We start from the raw sequence: 19084 nt of genomic DNA on the forward strand, positions 1-19084 counted from the left end.
TGTTTAAAATGAATGTGGGGTTAAAATTTTTATCAACTTCAACTTCTTTGATGTTTAAGATCAGTGACGTGCAGTGGGGTTCATGGCTGGGGAGGCACTGACTCTTTCAGAGCCAGATCTACAAATATATGGTGGCCTGAGAAACTGGAATAGAGAGAGTGAGCAAAAGGAATGGCCTGGATATATGGGCTGTGCATCAAGTCAGCATAGGTAGACTGGCAGGAACTCAACAGGAAACCTTCCAAAAGAGCCATTTCAAACTAAAAATAAAAAAAGTTTATGGTATTACCTTTATTTGTACATGAAATCCATCCATTCTCAGCTCAGAAATGTAATCCTCCATTTTTGATGAGATGAATTAAAGTGTATAAAAAAGAACGAAGACGATTGTAAGCGCATGAATCTGTGGGCTCACTGGCGCCATCTATCATGAGGCAGGGGTACTGTTTGCCTCCCCTAGTGACTTTTTCACTACGGTTTTATGATTAATCTGCGAGCCTAAACGCATTACAGAAATACATTCCATACGTTATGCAGATTATGGAAGGATAGAGCATATAATCAGAGTGTTTGAAAGCATTTTAACTGCGATATACAGAGGGACAGCGACACAGTATTTTCATCGGATACCAGCAGAGTTCATGAGGGGAGGAGACAGTTCTCCTGGAGGCACAGCACAGCGCTGCCTCCTCCCTGTATTTGAACGGAGCATGCAGAAATTCTGCTATTCTAATTGACAAAAAAAAATAAAAAATAATAATAATAACAATATTGGATTTGAGTGAGTGAGTGAGTGATTTGAGTGAATGAGTTTATAGGACATACCAGCTGACAACTATCAACATTTATTATATTTTATAGTCAAGTTTTTTTTCTTTTCAAGATTGACAAGGGAGGCCCTGCCTCCTCTGACTGTACGTCACTGTTTAAGATACTCCACACAGTTTGTTCTATGTTATCTGTCTCCAGATGTGAAAGGAAGGCAGAATTTTTTTTTTGTTTGTTTAATTTGTTCACACCTGAGTGGCTCAGATTTGGTTACATTGCCATTTTAAAAAATGATATTGTGACAATGAAAATAAAATTGTTGTAGAACAGCGCATTTATATGTAATTTTTACTGTTTAAAAAATGTCCGAAGGGACCACTGGCCCCTGGCAATCTCCACATTATCAGATCTGGCCCTCTTTAAAAAAAGTTTGGACACCCCTGCTCTAGTCAGTGAAATACTAAGAATTTACTGACAACATTTTATTGCATTCCTTTTCTATTCTATAAATAAAGGTGAAACATAGTGGGGAAAAAAACACCAAATACAGTGACTGCTTATAGCCATTGTCCAACCTTAAAGAAGGTGAATTAAGTCAGTCAAAACTGAACCCTTCGCGAACAAAGGTAAGCCGTTAATGAAACCAGAGGCATAGAATTGGGTATGGACACTCGGGACACGTCCCTACCAATATCCAGCCACTACTGTGCAGTCACTATCAATACAACCGTTGTCTGTAGTGTTTAGTCAATGATTATGGCACACAAAGGGTTAACAGTTGTCTCTGGTGGAAGTCCCGCCTCTAACCTAATTATTACTCTCCGATTGGCTCTGCGGTTTTGCTATCGTACATGTGATTGGCCGTCCCCACTGTTACTCCATCTACTTGTAGAAACAATAGTTACCCACTAGTTGGACAGGACAGGAGACCGTTCATATGTATCTGCAACCGCTTAGCGTAAGGTGTCAACATGTTTGCATTTGTTCTGCCTGGGTGACATCAGCTAGAAGGATTTGAATATCAGTGGTGTCATTTACATTTACATTTGTACATGTGTCTGTTTGTGTGCATGCATGCGTGTGTGCTGTGTAATTAGGATTTGAAGAATGTCAAAGAAAACAAAACTGGACATAAGACACTTCTTAAGGAGTCAAAGTGTAAGTTACTTCAAGGGTATAGAACTGTAGAGGCTCAACACAGATACTGAATAAAAGACAATATTTAATGCCAAACAGATACACTTTATAAAAGTTATTTTTACTTATTATTTTCATATATTTGTATGGAAGAGAGCAACTGTTTAAAAAAAACACAAATAAGCCTGTTTTGCTCAGGCAAAAACTGTACCATCAAACTCTATGATCAGTGTATCCCTAATCTGTTTATATGTCATGCATCAACATATTTATGTCAGGTGACAGACAGTAGAGAGGCAGGAGGAGGTAGAAGAGAGAAGCTGGAAACTGGAGGAGATGGAGGAGGAGAGGCAGGAGGAGGTAGAGGAGGAGAAGCTGGAAACTGGAGGAGATGGAGGAGGAGAGGCAGGAGGAGGTAGAGGAGGAGAAGCTGGAGGAGAGGCTGGAGATTCACAGGTGAGGTTAAATAATGATGGATATGTTAGTCATGAGAATAACATCGCAGAATGCATTAAATTCTTGTATTGTCTTTAGATATTCAGATATGCTTTCTAAACATGTCAATTACGATTTTTTTTTTCTGACTATGATTGTTTACTTGTTTGATCAGCTCTACATGACGTGAAATTATGATTGCAAATGCAAAAACCATCAACTTTCAGGAGTGCTACCTTGGAGCACTTTTGTGTCCCCACCAATGTCAAAATCAAACCCACTCCCTTGCTTGGAAGGCCTTTTCATGGTGATAAATTCTGCAGCCTTCACCTGGATGCTTAGTACAACACTTGTCTGACACTGTCATTCAGCTCCGCTCTGTCACTCATGCACACACACAGTGAGCATCAGGTCTGGGAGAGTTCACCTGAGAAATTACAGGGCCGTGCACGCACGGACACGCATACATGCGCACGCATGCACGCAAACAGACACATGTACAAATGTAAATGTAAATGACACCACTGATATTCAAATCCTTCTAGCTGACGTGACCCAGGCAGAACAAATGCAAACATGTTGACACCTTACGCTAAGCAGTTGCAGATACATATGAACTGTCTCCTGTCCTGTCCAACTAGTGGGTAACTGTTGCTTTTTACAAGTAGATGGAGTAACAGCGGGGACAGCCAATCACATGTACTGCAAAACCTCAGAGCCAATCGGAGAGTGATAATTAGGTTAGTGGCGGGACTTCTAGCAGAGACTGACTATTAACCATTTGTGTGCCATAATCATGGACTAAGCACTACAGACAGCGGTTGTATTGGTAGGGACAACACAGTAGTGGCTGGACATTGGTAGGGACGTGTCCCTAGCGTTTCCTGTGCAATTCTACACCCCTGATCAAAATACAAAGCTTGTGGAAATTTAATGAATGAATTAAATTGCACGGGTGAACGGAATGCGGAAACGCTGCGAGTGTGATGATGATGACCCCCCTCAAAATACTTTTAAACAGTCTGAAATACCTCGCATATGACTAACTGATGCATTTGGGATTATTCAAAAGTGTTTTTAAGGAAAAAAAAAAAAAAGTTGGACCAAAATGTCCTTTTTTCCGAACACAGACCCGACTTACCCACTAACCCACCCACTCCCACTCTCTTACATTTTACTATACGGGTGGTCGTGATAACCCCCTTCAAATCTGGTTTCCAACAGTGCGGCTGGTGGACAGTGACAGGTGTGGGTTTGAGTAGGGGTGGGGGTTACCTTTCAAACTTGAACAGGTCTCCTGAGGTGATTCCACGAAGGCCACAAACAAACTGTCCAGCGGAGCATGAAATATTACCGGAGAGAACATGGATATAAGTTAATTAATGGTTAATTATCCAGTGTCTGCAGGTTCAGAACCGAACTACCTTCATACAGGTTCCCGCCATCCACATAGTTTAGGACCCCCATAGGATCAAAGAGTCGCCTTCGCTGTGCCTGCTCAAAAATCCGCAAATAAAAGAAAAAAAACAAACAATGAAATAAACAGAAAAACAGTCTGTTGAAAACAGTCTCTTGAACTTAGGTCATAAGTGTGCTTGTTTTATTTTGATTAATAGTTGCATTTTATGGCTTTTATTAACTTTCAGGCCAAAAAAAATTTCAAAAACATTTATTCATTAAATTTATTCTCATACAGTGTAACTTCTGTGTAAAAGAAGGAAAGTTCAACAAAAAAATAATAAAACAAATTTAAGGCATTGATTTTAATGTTTGCTTTATTATTTAAACCATTCTGACATCTGCCTCTCTAACCTCTGTTTAATTGTTTAATGATATGGTATGTTTTGGTGATTATGTTTTTATGTATATTTCTTGATGTTTCCTGTGGTGGTCTCGCTATGTGGATGTGTATGCCTGTGGAAAAGCTGCTACATTTGTTAATGGTTTTAAGGGGGGGGGGGGGGGGGCAAGTCAGATTTCCTACAAAGTGTTGCAATAAGGAATCTTTACATTTATGGAGATGAGAATCTGCCAAGAAAGAGGATAGACTTGGTCTTATTGTGCCTGATGAAGAAGAGGAAGGGACGGTTGGCTGTGAAGTATATCATCTCATCCAGAAGACCCCAAGTCTTGGTCATGGCCACAGATGCAGCTGCTTCTGTACCTTTCTCGTTCACATCCACAAAGGCCCTGTGTGTCATCGTAGACAGGAAGAGTCCCTTTTTCCCATTCATCCTTGACAGATCGGCCTTTTCCTCACAGAAAACATCCGTCATACCCATTTTAGCCAGGGGCATAATCATGTCGTAGCTCATCTCGAACTTGAACTTCGGCACCGTTATGGAGATTTTGGTTGTGGTGCTCATGTTTCTCCTACTGGTCCATTTTTCCAGTTGTTCCTGAGTAAGCATGCTCTGAAGCTGGAATGTAACACAAACACTTTTCAGCATTTCACCAACAAAAGAGAGACAACTGTGGTTTTTATTACAAATTCATGGATGAGTGGCAGAGGAATAAATCAGATCCTTCACCCGTATCAATGTGGGACTTTGACCTATAGCGCTATAGTAATAAACCCACACAGAAACTACTCCACTACAAGTAAAAGATCTGCATTCAAAGCATTACTGAAAGGTACAATATGCAACTTACAGGAGTCATATCATCATTATAACCCATCGCCTCCAGGCACTTAGGGTAGAAAAGGGGTTAAATATGGTAGTGATGTTCCAAAGTGTCAACAGCCGGGGAAGTCACATGTCAGCACACAGAACTACCAAAACCACCAATGAATCACTACTATGTGTCCACAGTCTGTATAACTTACTGAATAAAGTATAAAGCTTATTGTTTACATCCATATAAAGGTATAGTGAAATTTTCTTCTTCAAACTAAAAGCCCATAGCCACTTATTTTGACAGTCAGTCAGAATAACAGTGTCTTGTAGTGTCCATGTGCTGCATCAGCTGATAGTTTACATTATAGCTCTGTTATCTTAGCTGTTTTTGGACAAAAACAGCCACAGTAAAACCACAAATCACTTCTATTTCTGTACGGTTCATGTTGTCAGAAGCTGCACTATAGATCTGTTTGGAATTAGAACTGCCACAGTTACTTCTGAATCATGGACAATGAGCACAATGAATGACAATGAATCACAAACAGCCAACATAGCAAAGATAATAACATCACATAGTGACTTTATACCCTCATAAGCCTCATAATTAAACTCCCTATGTAGAAGAAACGCTGCCAATTCAGCATCAAATTCCATTCTTTTCATTTAGAGCTGTGTCCAGTGGTGAAAACAACAGTAATTTAAGCATTTATGACTTCTTTGATTCTAAAAGTTGTTTCTTAGTGGTTGTCATCCCATCTTGACACTTTGTGATGCTTTTGTCAATGGCCCCGTAGTGTTATGCTGTGTTTCCACTACGTGCTACTGGCTCAATTCGACTTGGCCTTTCTGCGTTTCCATTCCGAAAAAGGACCTGGAATCTGGTATCCGGCACTAGTTTTTTGGTATCTACTTCGTCAAGGTTCCAAAACGGGAGAAGTGATACTAAAACATGAAGTGTAAACACTGCAGACCACTGATTGTTCAGAGAGTTTTCTCTGCATCATTACGTTATCAATGTGTGGTGGCCCGCCATGTTTAAAAAACAGATGCGGAAATTTATAGTAAATATACTGGTAGGTTAATCCATATGATAGCAGCCTGCAAAATTACACCGTGGTCAGTTAAGGAGATTCAGACGTTTCTGTCCTTGGTGGTTGACGAAAAAATTCAGCGTGAGCTTGACGGGGCAACACACAATGAGCGAGTTTATCTGCAACTCTCTGAACAGACGTCACGGAAGTTATGCGCTGCGTTGCTATGACGTTCAGGTACTCCACAGTCAGTAGTATCCTGTAATGGAAATGGTCTCCAGGAATAGTACCTGGTACCCGAGCCGGGTAGAGCCGGTTCCACGTAGTGGAATCACAGTTTTCTTCACCATGGGAGACCGGCAGAGTGGCTCACTACTTCCTCTAGTGGTCACATAAACCTGTCAGATCGTCGGTGTAAAAATGTTCAATGTATATCTCCACAGGCCAATACATTGGTGTATTTGGAGTAACTACAAGGCTCTTTATTCTAAACAAAGTGGTCAGCTCATTTTTTAACAGTTGAAAGTTGAAATACTACATATAGCCCTGGTTAATGTCTTGTAAATATTAGTTCCTCTTTGCAAAATTGTTTACACAGAGCAAAATAAAGTTCTACTACTACAACTACTTCAGACTGATAAATGTCAGACAGTTTATAATTTCATGTTTCTTGGAGCATGAACCTTGTGAAGAGGATCAGAGCCATCAGTGGATTTCTGAGGCAGCAGGATGACCATGCTGAGCTCCTTGTCCTTGTACGGCAGCTCCAGGATCTGCAGACCATGCTTAGAGATGCGGGTGTAGGGCATCTTTTTCTCCATGAACATCATCTCGACTCGTCTGGTTTCATTCTAAGACAGTAGTATAAAGTTCAAAGCTTAGGTTACTTCAGTCAGTTCATGTATTTAATTGTGTCATGTCGTTAAATTATGAAATATGTGCCTTCTGAACTATGTACATATTTGTATTTATACAGTTAATGTTTATACATTTACAGTTTCACTTTGATGGTAACTGTTGAATCTGTTTATGTGTTTCACATGGGTTTAACCCCATATGCCTCACTTGATCCTGATTTGTTATGCAGTTATTGTTTATTGGCTATAAAGTCATCTAGGGGTCAGAAGTAAGGATGAAGGTGAAATAATGAAGTGTAAATGTATGCTGTATTGACGCATGTGAAGTTTGACAGTAAGCTTTGACTGCACTCTGAAGTTAATCCGTTTCCTTTCTCCACATTCTTCATGTCAGGGGTAACTCACCACCACCTCCCAAACCTACTCTTAACAGGCTGATCAGATAAAGATAAACTTGTTAATTGTTTTTCCAAACACTTCTATGTACAAAGTAGACAGAAGTTTTTACCTGATTGACCTCAAAGTCGCTTTCTCTGGTATCTTCTTCGCAAAACGGGTGCATCCAATTCCCTTTGAAGTAGATGGCGCTGACAAGAGCCAGTCTTGTCATGGTATTGACAGCACCCGGCTGCAGAAGGTCCTTTATCTTTTCTGGAACAACACATGTAAAGCAACCACTGAAAAACAGGTTCCCATTACATTAATAATAATAATAATAATAATAATACATTTTATTTATAGGCGCCTTTCAGGACACTCAAGGTCACCGCACAAGGTTGTTAAAAATAAATAAAACACAATTAAAATTACAAATATACATACATTAGACAATGACATGTCTGAAAACCTCACTTAATATTGTTAAAATTTCACTTATTCTTCTTGAGAAATTTCAGATCGTTTTTGTTCATGTTTTTCACATCTTTTGTTAAAGGATAGTTTATAGATGTACACATTTTCATACTATTAGTTTACTTTTTGCAATAAAACAAAGAATCAAATTTGGAGTTATTATTTATAGGATATTATGCTTTTATTTTACTGGTCCGCTGGAGATCAAATTAGACTGTATGTGGCCCCTGGACTAAAATGAGTTTGACATATGCACTAGACATAGATCATGTTTTTTAATAGTTATAACAAAGGGTGAGGCAAAATAAGTCATTACTTCAGCCTAAACCAGTGGTTTCCAACCTTTTCTGGCTCGTGACCCCATTTTAACATCACAAATTTCTGGTGACCCCAGATATTCAAAACGGAGACTTTTTTTGGGGGGGCTAAAATTAATTTGCTTATGATCATGTAATAGTTTGCTCTACTATGTTGCAAATAAACGTTAATTTTAGACAACATTTAGTCTATATAATGTATATTATTATGAACAGAGGCAGAAAAGCCAGGTGTAGTTTACTGCACAAAGTGAGAATTTTATTTTCCTTGGTCAGGATATGTACAGTCAGTCCAGCTTGGATTTACAAGGCTGACAATTAATACTGAACAAACAAGAACTCAAACTATGAATTATGAAAGAGCTGCAGCATCTGAAACCGACCACAATGAACATTTGAAAGAACAGTACCACAGTGCTTCAGTTTGTCATGTCTTTTATGTATTTGTGATTGTCTCTCAACTCACCATATATTTTTTATTAGTAAGTTTTTTTTTTTATCAATTACTAGAAATTTCAGGTGACCCCATTTGAATTCCAGGTGACCCGACGTGGGGTCCCGACCCCAAGGTTGAAAAACATTGGCCTAAACCCTTTCGGTCACATTGTATATGGAACAATGGATATGTTGTTTTTGTTTGTTGTTTAAAGTCATTAATGACCAAATAAACTACTACTACTACAATAAATGTCTGAAAATCCTCACTTTCTGTCTGCTCTTCGACCCAGGTGTTGATCTCCGCTCTGCAGGCTTCTGGAGCTCCAATGAAATCAACAGCCTTCAGCTCTGCGTTGTAGTACTTCTGTGTGGCTTCAAGGAATTCCTGCAGAGAGTGGAGGACTTCTGTTCAGTTAAATTAACTTAGAGAAAGCATTGAGTTGGTGTGTAAATATGCAGAACTCACAGAGAGGAAGTTGGAGGTAGTTTCTCCGTAAAGACGACTGGCTAGTTTCAGGGTGTATGATCCAGATTTCATGTGAATTATGTGGTTTAGTTTCTCAAATTCTGCATGGATGTCTTCAGCTGAGCTAAATGAGAGGACCTGAGGAAATATGGATCATCAGATGTTGGACATTTAATAAAAAAAAACAAAGCCGTTAGGGCAGTTGGAAAATCTTTAACCCAAGCTACTTTTTCTTTGCCATAAATCCAACATTTTGATAACAAAAAACAATTTTAAATTAAATAACAACCATAGGCTCTGTCATTTCAATACATGCATGTTTTTTTTTAATTTGCCTGCTTTAACATGTAAAATACTTTCTGTATGTTATCTGTCTTTTACTTCACGATAACTGTCATTTTCAGTCATTTTTAAAGTTTCTGTGTATGCTTTCCAAACTGCAGAAGGCTCACGAACGTACTGTTTTTCTGTGAAACAACAGAAGACAAAACAATTGACTTTACTGAATTAACCTTTTAATGATCCATTGTATTTTAGCAAATGACCAGGTTTTCTATTTTCTCAATGCTTTAACTCAGACATGACTAATAATAAAAAGCGCCATCTGCCATATGGGAATAAATAATACAAACTTTCCCTCTGAGTATAAAGCTGTCACATTTTGGTACATTTCTTATCCTGATTTTTTAGATATTTTTTAGTATATATTTTATCAACTGACAGTGATCTCTAAAATATTCTTTGTGACTCATTCTAGATGAGTTTATTGAGGTTAAAATACAGTCAGTTCCATAAACGTCAATCAAAATTCCTAAAGCTACTTCCTTAAAGTTCAATGGTTTCATGCAGTCACAGAGGATTGCATTTTACAACATAGTCAGGTCCATAAATATTTGGACAGTGACACAAGTTTTCAAATTTGTCCGTTTTACACCACTACAGAAGATCTGAAATGAAGCAATGAAGATGCGATTGAGGTATGGGCTTTCAGTTTTATTTCAAGGGGTTTAACGAAAATATTGTTCTAAGTGGCATGTTTCCTGGTTATTCTATGACTGTTTGTGTGATCATCCACATGTGGCGGTACTGAACTGTGTGCTCACCTGTGCCATCTGAGCAGCAGTGTTTCCTTTAGCTCCCAGATAAACCATCGCCAGAGAAAAGCTAATGTTCAGCGGGGAGAAAAAAATGTTTCCATCGGGGTTGTCTTGGCTCAGAGTGCGGAGCAGCTCCAAAGCAAAATCTGTGCTTGCGCTGGAAATGGCTGATTTTGGGTTTCCCTATGAACATGCATTTAGTTAGTATTAAGAAAAACACACACACACACACACACACATATTTTCTTGGCTGCTGCATTCAAGAATCCATTCTGCAAGTGCTGCTACTGTTGTTATTGCTGCTCAACAGTTATTCTATTTTATATTTTTTTATTGTATTATTGCATTGAACAGATCAGTGTGAGGATACAAAATGACTTTCTCCAACTAAACAGAGGTAGAACTGAAGTTATTATCTGTAGGCTACAGAAGCAAATAGAAAGTGTCAGCAGTCACCTCAAGTCTTTTTCTCTCAAATCCAAAAATTGGGTTAGAAATCTAGGGGTAATCATTGACTTCAGTTTATCATCTCAAAAACATACTTCCAGAATCAAAGGGATAATACATGTCTATATGTATGGAGTATTTCAATTTAAATCTACAAACACTCATTCATCCCAACATCCATCAGACTGCTGAACAATCAGTAACATCTGTGAGAGTAATAAGCTACATGGTGCAATAATATGAAGATGTGTATGTGCAATACACATCTGTGCAATAACCTATTTATGAACATGTATATATGTATATATTAACTCTCCATTTTATTCTGTTGGCTCTTCTTATTCTGTCCACCTGTAAACTGCAGCTGAACGGAGTCCAAGAAATATTTCCCCACGGGGTCAATAAAGTATATCTTATCTTATCTTATTATATAAATACTTTGTTTTTCTCTTTGTATGTTACGTTTTACAGGTATATATTTTCTGTTTTCTGCCTTTCTTGACTTTAAAACAGCACTGCTTGTGTATAAGTCTCTTCATGGGTTAGTACGGTACATCTCTGACATGCTAGTGCCACATGAACCATCTCGGAATTTCAGGGAAACGCCATCTGCTCCTGCTCAAAGTCAGGACTAAACAGGGAGAAGCAATGTTTTAGTTTTATGCTGCCAAAAATCTGGAATAGTCTCTGTGATGATATTAAAAAAGCCCAAACTCTGATAACATTAAAGTTCAAACTGAAAACATTTCTTTTTAGCATGTATATGGCCACTGAAATACTTTTATCTGCACTTTTCTACTTTTATTTTAACTTATAAATTTTTCTGTTACTCTTCGATTCAAAATTATATCTTTGACAATTTTTAAACTTTAGTTTTGTCTGTGTATTTATAACTTGTCTTTTAAACTTGCCTTGCTTTATTTACCACAGCACGTAAGGCATCGAGCAGCTAAAACACTGACTGCATGTCTTTTAGTTTGAAAACCAACAAACACAAAAGAGTTAAGGAAAAACATCTGAAGTGAATAACATTATCATATGTGGAGGCATAACACCTTGAATATCAATGCACAGATAAAGACAAGGATCTAGACATATAGCAAAAGGAGGATAAATAAGAGAGGATAGAGGACATATTCACATGAGAATTTCTAAGTTCTGCCAAGGGGTGCTACATGGTTACTCTACATCAGGGGTGTCAAACTCATTTTAGTTCAGAGGCCACATTCAGCTAAATTTGATCTGCAGTGGGCCGAAGCAGTAAAATAATATAATAATATAAAAATAATGTCAACTCCAAATTTTTCTCTATGTTTTAGAGTGAAAAAAGGTAATTTACATTATGAAAAGGTTTACAACTACAAACTATCCTTTCAAAAGATGCGAATAACATGAACAAACTGAAAAAATAAGTATAATTTTAAACAGTATTCTACCTCAGTTTATCATTTACACATGTACATTATAACTTACAGATCACAGCGGATCTACAAATACATAAAACATTTAACTAGAAGCACTCGGAGAGCGCAGACCTCCGCCAAGGCTGATCAGTGCCCCCCCCCCCCGTGGGCCCCCCACCCCCGATCACCACCAAAATTTAATCATTTCTTCCTTATCCCATTTCCAACAAACCCTGAAAATTTCATCCAAATCTGTCCATAACTTTTTGAGTTATGTTGCACACTAACGGACAGACAAACAAACAAACAAACAAACAAACAAACAGACAAACAAACAAACAAACCCTGGCAAAAACATAACCTCCTTGGCGGAGGTAATAACAGACATAATCTTGTTAAAATTGCACTTCTCTTTAGACATTTCAGGTTATTCACATTTTTTGCGAAATTATTCTTTGTTTTAGTGTAAATACATGAAATTATTTATATTTACAAAGTGAAACATTAGAAGTTGTCATTATTTATATGTTATTATGATAGTATTTTACTGGTCTGACCCACTTGAGATTGAATTGGTCTGAATGTGGAACCTGAACTAAAAGGATTGTTAATATTTTAGTGTAATTTTTGCATTTCACAAATTCATCCCAAGGGACCCTTGGGGACTGGACCCTTTGGCGGGCCGGATTTGGCCCCCGGGCTGCATGTTCGACAATGGCTGGTAAAGAAGGGGAAAATGTGATGGCATACTGTAAAAGCAGCTTTCATGGAGTTCGTCCAGTGTGAAAACATGGTAGGCCCAGGTAGTCCAAATAGTGCGCAACAGAATATTACCTGCTGAATAAGAGAGAATAAACATTAAAAAAAAATCATTTCAACATATATAGGTGGTCCATTGGTGATATTCTGTGGAATAAAATCAGTGTACAGAAGTCAACACACCATCAAAAGACAAGAAGGAACACAGAAACTGCACTCAAAGGTCAAAACGGCTCAGTCAAACAAAGGTTTATTTTACCTGAACGCTGTTGATCCTCCCTTTTGTGTCTGAACCCTTTAAACCTTAAGTCTAAAATGATCCACCTGGACTTTTTTTTTCTTATTTGAACTAAAAGGTTAGAAAATATGCTGTGCGTGAGTGAGTCCATTTGCCCGTTTTTCCAGAGCCCTTTTTTTCCCAGATTTTTCAAAATCTAGCAATCCTTTCCAATTTACTGCATGTTATAATTCTGCTAAAATGGCTTATTCTCCAGCTTCTACTACAGGCATGACTGAAATTCCCATAATGACCCAATAAAACCTTTAAAGCGCAACATCTCTGGTATCAAAAATGTTTCCAGTTGCACAAACAGTGAAAGAGTTACAGCTATCCACACTGCATATGCGCAGTGTGTGTCAGCGATGACACGTCAGGTTTTAAAGAGCTAAATCATAAAATCCTATCAGCCACAACCACAATCAATGAAAGCATGATCAAGGTCACAGCTCCAGGAGACTGTTAGGTGCCATGCAGGTGCACCACTTTTGGACAAACTACACTTTCAGTCACTGGAACTGAATATTGGAACAGTTTACCACTCAACATAAGAGACTCACAGTCAAAAACCTCCTTCAAATCACAATTTAAACATTGGATGGAGGAAAACCAAGCCTGTGACCATCAGTAGATCGTCCTCACTGTGTTGTTGTGTGTGTTTTTATGATGTTTTGCCTTTTTGTCAGCTGTCTTTCCTGGCACCTTCTTAGGGACTACAGATGGAAATTGGCACTACTGCTACAATCCGGCATATTTACAGTTGCAACTGTTATAGATGTTCATTAACCCTTTCATGCATGAGTTATGAAGATTTTTTTTCCTGAGTGTTTTAATTCCTTTTAAGGCATGAAAAAAACAATGCCATTGAATATTTTTTTTATTAACCTATTTTTCATGGAGTTGCAAAAATGTCCACTCAGCCGGACACCATGCGTTTAATTTTTGATTCAAAGAAATATGTATTTACTGACATACTGTGTGTAAACTATGGAATAATTTTTTTTTTTTTTTTTTTTTTTTTAAACTGGTCTTGTCCAGCATCATAACAGCAGAATGGTAGTCTGGCTGCCTTTTGGTGCTGAATAAATTTGCTCTGCCAAGGGAAACGTCAATGAAGCTCCCCTTGATATTCTACTGTCTTTATTATGAGTTTTGTTGAATCACATTTCGATGCCGGACCTGACAACGAAACATGTATTTACTGACATACTGTGTGAAAACTATGATTTTTTTTTTTTAATGCTGCTAATCTGACATTTTGTCATTTTAACATACTCTAATGCTAGTTATTACTCACTTTATGGAGATAATAAGCCAAAAAAAAAAAAGAAAGAAAGAAAATTGTTCAAAAAAAAAAGTTAATTACAGTCTAATAATAATAACAAGTAATTGATTTACACTCAAACATGTTAGTGCAGATCAGGTTTATCAAGAACAGCAAAGTTATGTGGTATTTAAAATGGTATTTAAAGGTAAAAAGAATACTTTAATATTGTGAGTCTCATTTTCTTAGTTGGAAGTATCAAAGTATCTATTCCAAACATCTGCTTCACTTCACTTCCTTTTAAAGTGTTGTGAGATCGCTGTGACCTGGCTAGATTAGGAATATATGAGAAAGGAAACCAGAGCCTGGTCACACTAAACAATGATCAAAACAAGTCATTAATCTGGTAACATCATATTTGGCAAAGGAGCATATCATGTACGCAGTGAATGGTCAGATTCCTTTTATGGTAGAAAGGATGTGCAGATGTTGTATAACTCTACTGTATAAAACCCAGTGTCAAATAAAGGAGGGGGAGAGATGTCCCTGGATGAGCGAATTCTTGAGTCTGTGTTTCTTCTTAACAATTTACAACAGTTACAGTAATGGTTTGAATGTCAGTGTATGGAATGATCCACTGTGTTGGCTGATATGGAACTAAAACAATAAAAACCATAAATATACAAGAGAACAGCTGTAGAATAGCTGTCCACTGTAGTGACCACTATGCATGAAAGGGTTAATATGCACTGTCCCTAATAAATAAATAAATAAATAAATAAATAAATAAATGAAGGTCCAACCTGTAGGCCTAAAGATCAGCTGCAGCAGATTCACTGATGTTAACTGTAAAGACTGACATGTCCATATTTATCATATATAGAAATTAAATGTTTTCTTTTAGTACAAGAGGCATTACTACGGTGGCCCAGAGGTGCAACAGGCCAAAAAATTATCCACTAGACGAAAAAAATTATCTACTACAAGAAAAAAAAAAGAGAACAGCCTAAAAAAATTATCCACTAGATAAAAAAAATTATCTACTACAAGAAAAAAAAGAGAACAGCCCAAAAAAATTATCCAGTATAAGAAAAAAAAAGAGAACAGCCTAAAAAAATTATCCACTAGATGAAAAAAATTATCTACTACAAGAAAAAAACAGAGAACAGCCCCAAAAAATTATCCAGTATAAGAAAAAAAAGAGAACAGCCTAAAAAAATTATCCACTAGATGAAAAAAATTATCTACTACAAGAAAAAAAAGAGAACAGCCCAAAAAAATTATCCACTATAAGAAAAAAAAGAGAACAGCCTAAAAAAATTATCCACTAGATGAAAAAAATTATCTACTACAAGAAAAAAAAAGAGAACAGCCTAAAAAAATTATCCACTAGATGAAAAAAATTATCTACTTCAAGAAAAAAAAGAGAACAGCCTAAAAAAATTATCTACTATAAGAAAAAAAAGAGAACAGCCTAAAAAAAATTATCCACTACATGAAAAAAATTATCTACTATAAGAAAAAAAAAGAGAACAGCCTAAAAAAATTATCCACTAGATGAAAAAAATTATCTACTACAAGAAAAAAAAGAGAACAGCCCAAAAAAAATTATCCACTGTAAGAAAAAAAAAGAGAACAGCCTAAAATAAATTATCCACTAGATGAAAAAAAAAATCCCCTATAAGAAAAAAAAGAGACCAGCAAAAAAAATTATCCGCTAAAAGAAAAAAAAAGAGAACAGGCAAAAAAAATTATCTACTAGCCCAAAAAATTATTCACTATAAGAAAAAAAAAAAAAGAACAGGTGAAAAAATGTATCTACTATGAGAAAAAAAAGAGAGCAGCCCAAAAAAATATCCACTATAAAAAAAAAAAAAAAACATCATCCACCTTTTCAATTACGGGGGCGCTGTTTACCCGAAAGGTGTCTTGCTTTAAAATTAAGACCACCACAAAAAATAAAAGGATAGGCTGAAAAATTTTAAGGCTTTCGGCTAATGTGGCTAATGCTAAGGAAGTACCCCACCGGAAGTGGAGGTCGTGCGCTAAAAAATAAAGTTATTTTAAAATATAGATATTTCCATTAATATAGTTCGCAAAGCAGTTAAATGATTAAATACGGTTCCAGTGTCTGCTCAAGGTTAGGCATGGGCGTTAAATGGTTAAGGTTAGGGTTAGGGTATGGTTGGGGTTAGTTTTCAGTGGTAAATGGCCCTTGTGTGCACTGTGTGAAGGTTCGTTGCTAAGCTAATGCTAACGCGAAAAGTTGACGGCAACTTTGTGTTATTTTATTTTGAGAGGAGGAGAAGAGGAGCTTCCTGTGGAGCTCCACTATCATGGCATTGCCCATTTGTTTGCAGGTAGACCTCTCCTCCTCAACTCAAACGGAGTGTCTTTACTAACACTAAATCAAGAAGGACATTTTGTGGAGATAAAGATGTGTGCCGTGGTACCGCAGTGCCTCGGCACCTGGCAACGAGCTGAGCTGTGGTACCGAGCCATGGTACGCGGTGCCGTGCTGGGGTACCTGGCACCGAGCCGTGGTACCGCGGTACGTCGCGGCACCAGCCGAGGTGCCACGGCACAAGGTGTCGGTGCCGCAATATGCACTTGCTGTCTCTCAACAAATGGGCGATGCCATGATAGTGGAGCTCCACAGGAAGCTCCTCTTCTCCTCCTCTCAAAATAAAATAATTTTAGAACTTCTTGTAGCGAATATTCATCAAAAATGATATTGAATGTCAGGCAGTTGAACAATTCAACACCGTAATCACACAATTGTTTACTCGCACTGGTAGTTCACAAAGTTGCCGTCAACTTTTCGCGTTAGCATTATCTTAGCAACGAACCTTCACACAGTGCACACAAGGGCCATTTACCACTGAAAACTAACCCCAACCATACCCTAACCCTAACGTTAACCATTTAACGCCCATGCCTAACCTTGAGCAGACACTGGAACCGTATTTAATCATTTAACTGCTTTGCAAACTATATTAATGGAAATATCTATATTTTAAAATAACTTTATTTTTTAGCGCACGACCTCCACTTCCGGTGGGGTACTTCCTTAGCATTAGCCACATTAGCCGAAAGCCTTAAAATTTTTCAGCCTATCCTTTTATTTTTTGTGGTGGCCTTAATTTTAAAGCAAGGCACCTTTCGGGTAAACAGCGCCCCCGTAATTGAAAAGGTGGATGATGTTTTTTTTTTCTTATAGTGGATATTTTTTTGGGCTGCTCTCTTTTTTTTCTCATAGTAGATGAGAGGGGATTTTTTTTTTCATCTAGTGGATAATTTTTTTTGGGCTGTTCTCTTTTTTTTTCTTATAGTGGATAATTTTTTTAGGCTGTTCTCTTTTTTTCTTGCAGTAGATAATTTTTTTGTCTAGTGGATAATTTTTTTAGGCTGTTCTCTCTTTTTTTTTTTTCCTTATAGTGGATAATTTTTTTGGGCTGTTTTTCTCTTCTTTTTTTTTTCTTGTAGTAGATAATTTTTTTCATCTAGTGGATAATTTTTTGGCCTGTTGCACCTCTGGGCCACCGTACATAACATATAAACCTGACATTTTAACCCTTTCATGCATTAATTGTGAGAACCTTAGTCAAGACTTTTTTCTTCAGTGTTTTTATTCCTCCTTAGGCATGAAAAAAAACAATGCGATCGAGTTTTTTTTTTTCTATGGAGTTACAAAAATATCCATGCATTTAATTTTTGAAGTAAAGAAACATGTTTAAAACCCAATATCAGAAAGTGATATGAAAACAATGAAATAAAAACATTTTTAATGCTGCTAATCTGATGTCTTCTCACATTTTATCATATTCTAATGCAAGTAATTACTCACTTCATGGAGATAATATGCAAAAAAAAAACAAAAAAACAAAACTTTCTTGTCTAACAAATAAAAATTGATTTACACTTAAACATGTTAGTGCAGATCAGGTTTATCAAGAACAGCAAAGTTACAGTAATGGTCTGAATGTCAGTGTATTATGGGATAGTGCATAAGTGTCCACTGTGTTGGCTGATATGGAACTAAAACATCAAAACCCATTAATATACAAGAGAACAGCTGGAGAAGAACTGTCCACTAGAGTGACCACTATGCATGCAAGGGTTAAATGTAAAAATTATGAAAATGAGTATGTGCTGGAAAAAAAAAGATACCAAATATGGGTGTGGTAAACCTTTAAGGCAAAACCAGAATTATTTAAAAAAAAAAAAAAAAAAACAAACAAACAAAAAAAAAAACAGGCCAAAATAGGCTCAGATTTAATAGATTTAAACAAAACAGAAGTAACAGAGTGTAAAATCAATCATACATTAAGTAGAAAAAACGAAGAAACTTCCCTTTGTTTATCAAAGAAGAAGGAGATGGACAGTGAAACAGATGTGTTCAGTTACCTGAGGCTCTTCTGTCGGATGTGAAACTCTGTCCCAGTTTGTTTGTCGTTGACAGACCGTGTACAACCGGAGATATAACAGCTATGATGAGATTACATATGATACTGCCATAGGAATATTTAGGTCATTTATTGCCGTGGAAAAGCGGTTCAAATACTTCCGTGAACGGAAAATCTAATTTTCCCGTCACACTCTCTGACAGTCAGACTTACAGGGCTAACCACAGAACAATGCGCACAGATCTGCACCTTTTATTTAGTACAGAACTGGATCAGTACTTTGTACCTCAACTTGTGCAGATATAATTGGTTGAATCCCTCGTCTGTCAACTTTGACCAACCAATAGACACTCTGGAATCACTAAGGCCCTGCCTATCACAGTTTTATTTGGAGGAGTAAGGGGAAAGACAGAAACAGACCTGCTGAAAATATGAAAAAGAAAAAATAATGAAATGAATGTAAATATTATGTAAATACTGTAAATATTATGTGCTTAACCCTCCGGTAT

General features: G+C 37.1%; 1 protein-coding gene across 1 annotated transcript; it reads right to left on the bottom strand.

Moving 5' to 3' along the window:
• Window positions 1-4103: 4103 nt before the first annotated feature.
• On the bottom strand, window positions 4104-18776 carry LOC115418437 (leukocyte elastase inhibitor-like). Its single transcript, XM_030132915.1, has 8 exons — window positions 18577-18776; window positions 12620-12706; window positions 10026-10202; window positions 8923-9060; window positions 8724-8841; window positions 7358-7500; window positions 6676-6843; window positions 4104-4760 (listed from the first exon to the last, which is right to left on the bottom strand). The coding sequence occupies exons 2-8, from the start codon at window positions 12659-12661 to the stop codon at window positions 4353-4355; spliced, it is 1194 nt and encodes a 397-aa protein (XP_029988775.1). The 5' UTR covers window positions 12662-12706; window positions 18577-18776; the 3' UTR covers window positions 4104-4352.
• Between the last annotated feature and the right edge of the window lie 308 nt (window positions 18777-19084).

This window comes from Sphaeramia orbicularis, chromosome 4 (genome assembly GCF_902148855.1).
Source record: "Sphaeramia orbicularis chromosome 4, fSphaOr1.1, whole genome shotgun sequence".
In the NCBI taxonomy this organism is placed as follows: domain Eukaryota; kingdom Metazoa; phylum Chordata; class Actinopteri; order Kurtiformes; family Apogonidae; genus Sphaeramia; species Sphaeramia orbicularis.

Coding starts and splice junctions, on each gene's coding strand:
- LOC115418437 (XM_030132915.1), bottom strand. CDS start 12,661: ATGTTTTCACACTGGACGAACTCCATGAAAGCTGCTTTTACA. Junction 10,203..12,619: donor CCATGAAAGCTGCTTTTACA/GTATGCCATCAC, acceptor GCATGTTCATAG/GGAAACCCAAAATCAGCCAT. Junction 9,061..10,025: donor CTGCTGCTCAGATGGCACAG/GTGAGCACACAG, acceptor ATATTTCCTCAG/GTCCTCTCATTTAGCTCAGC.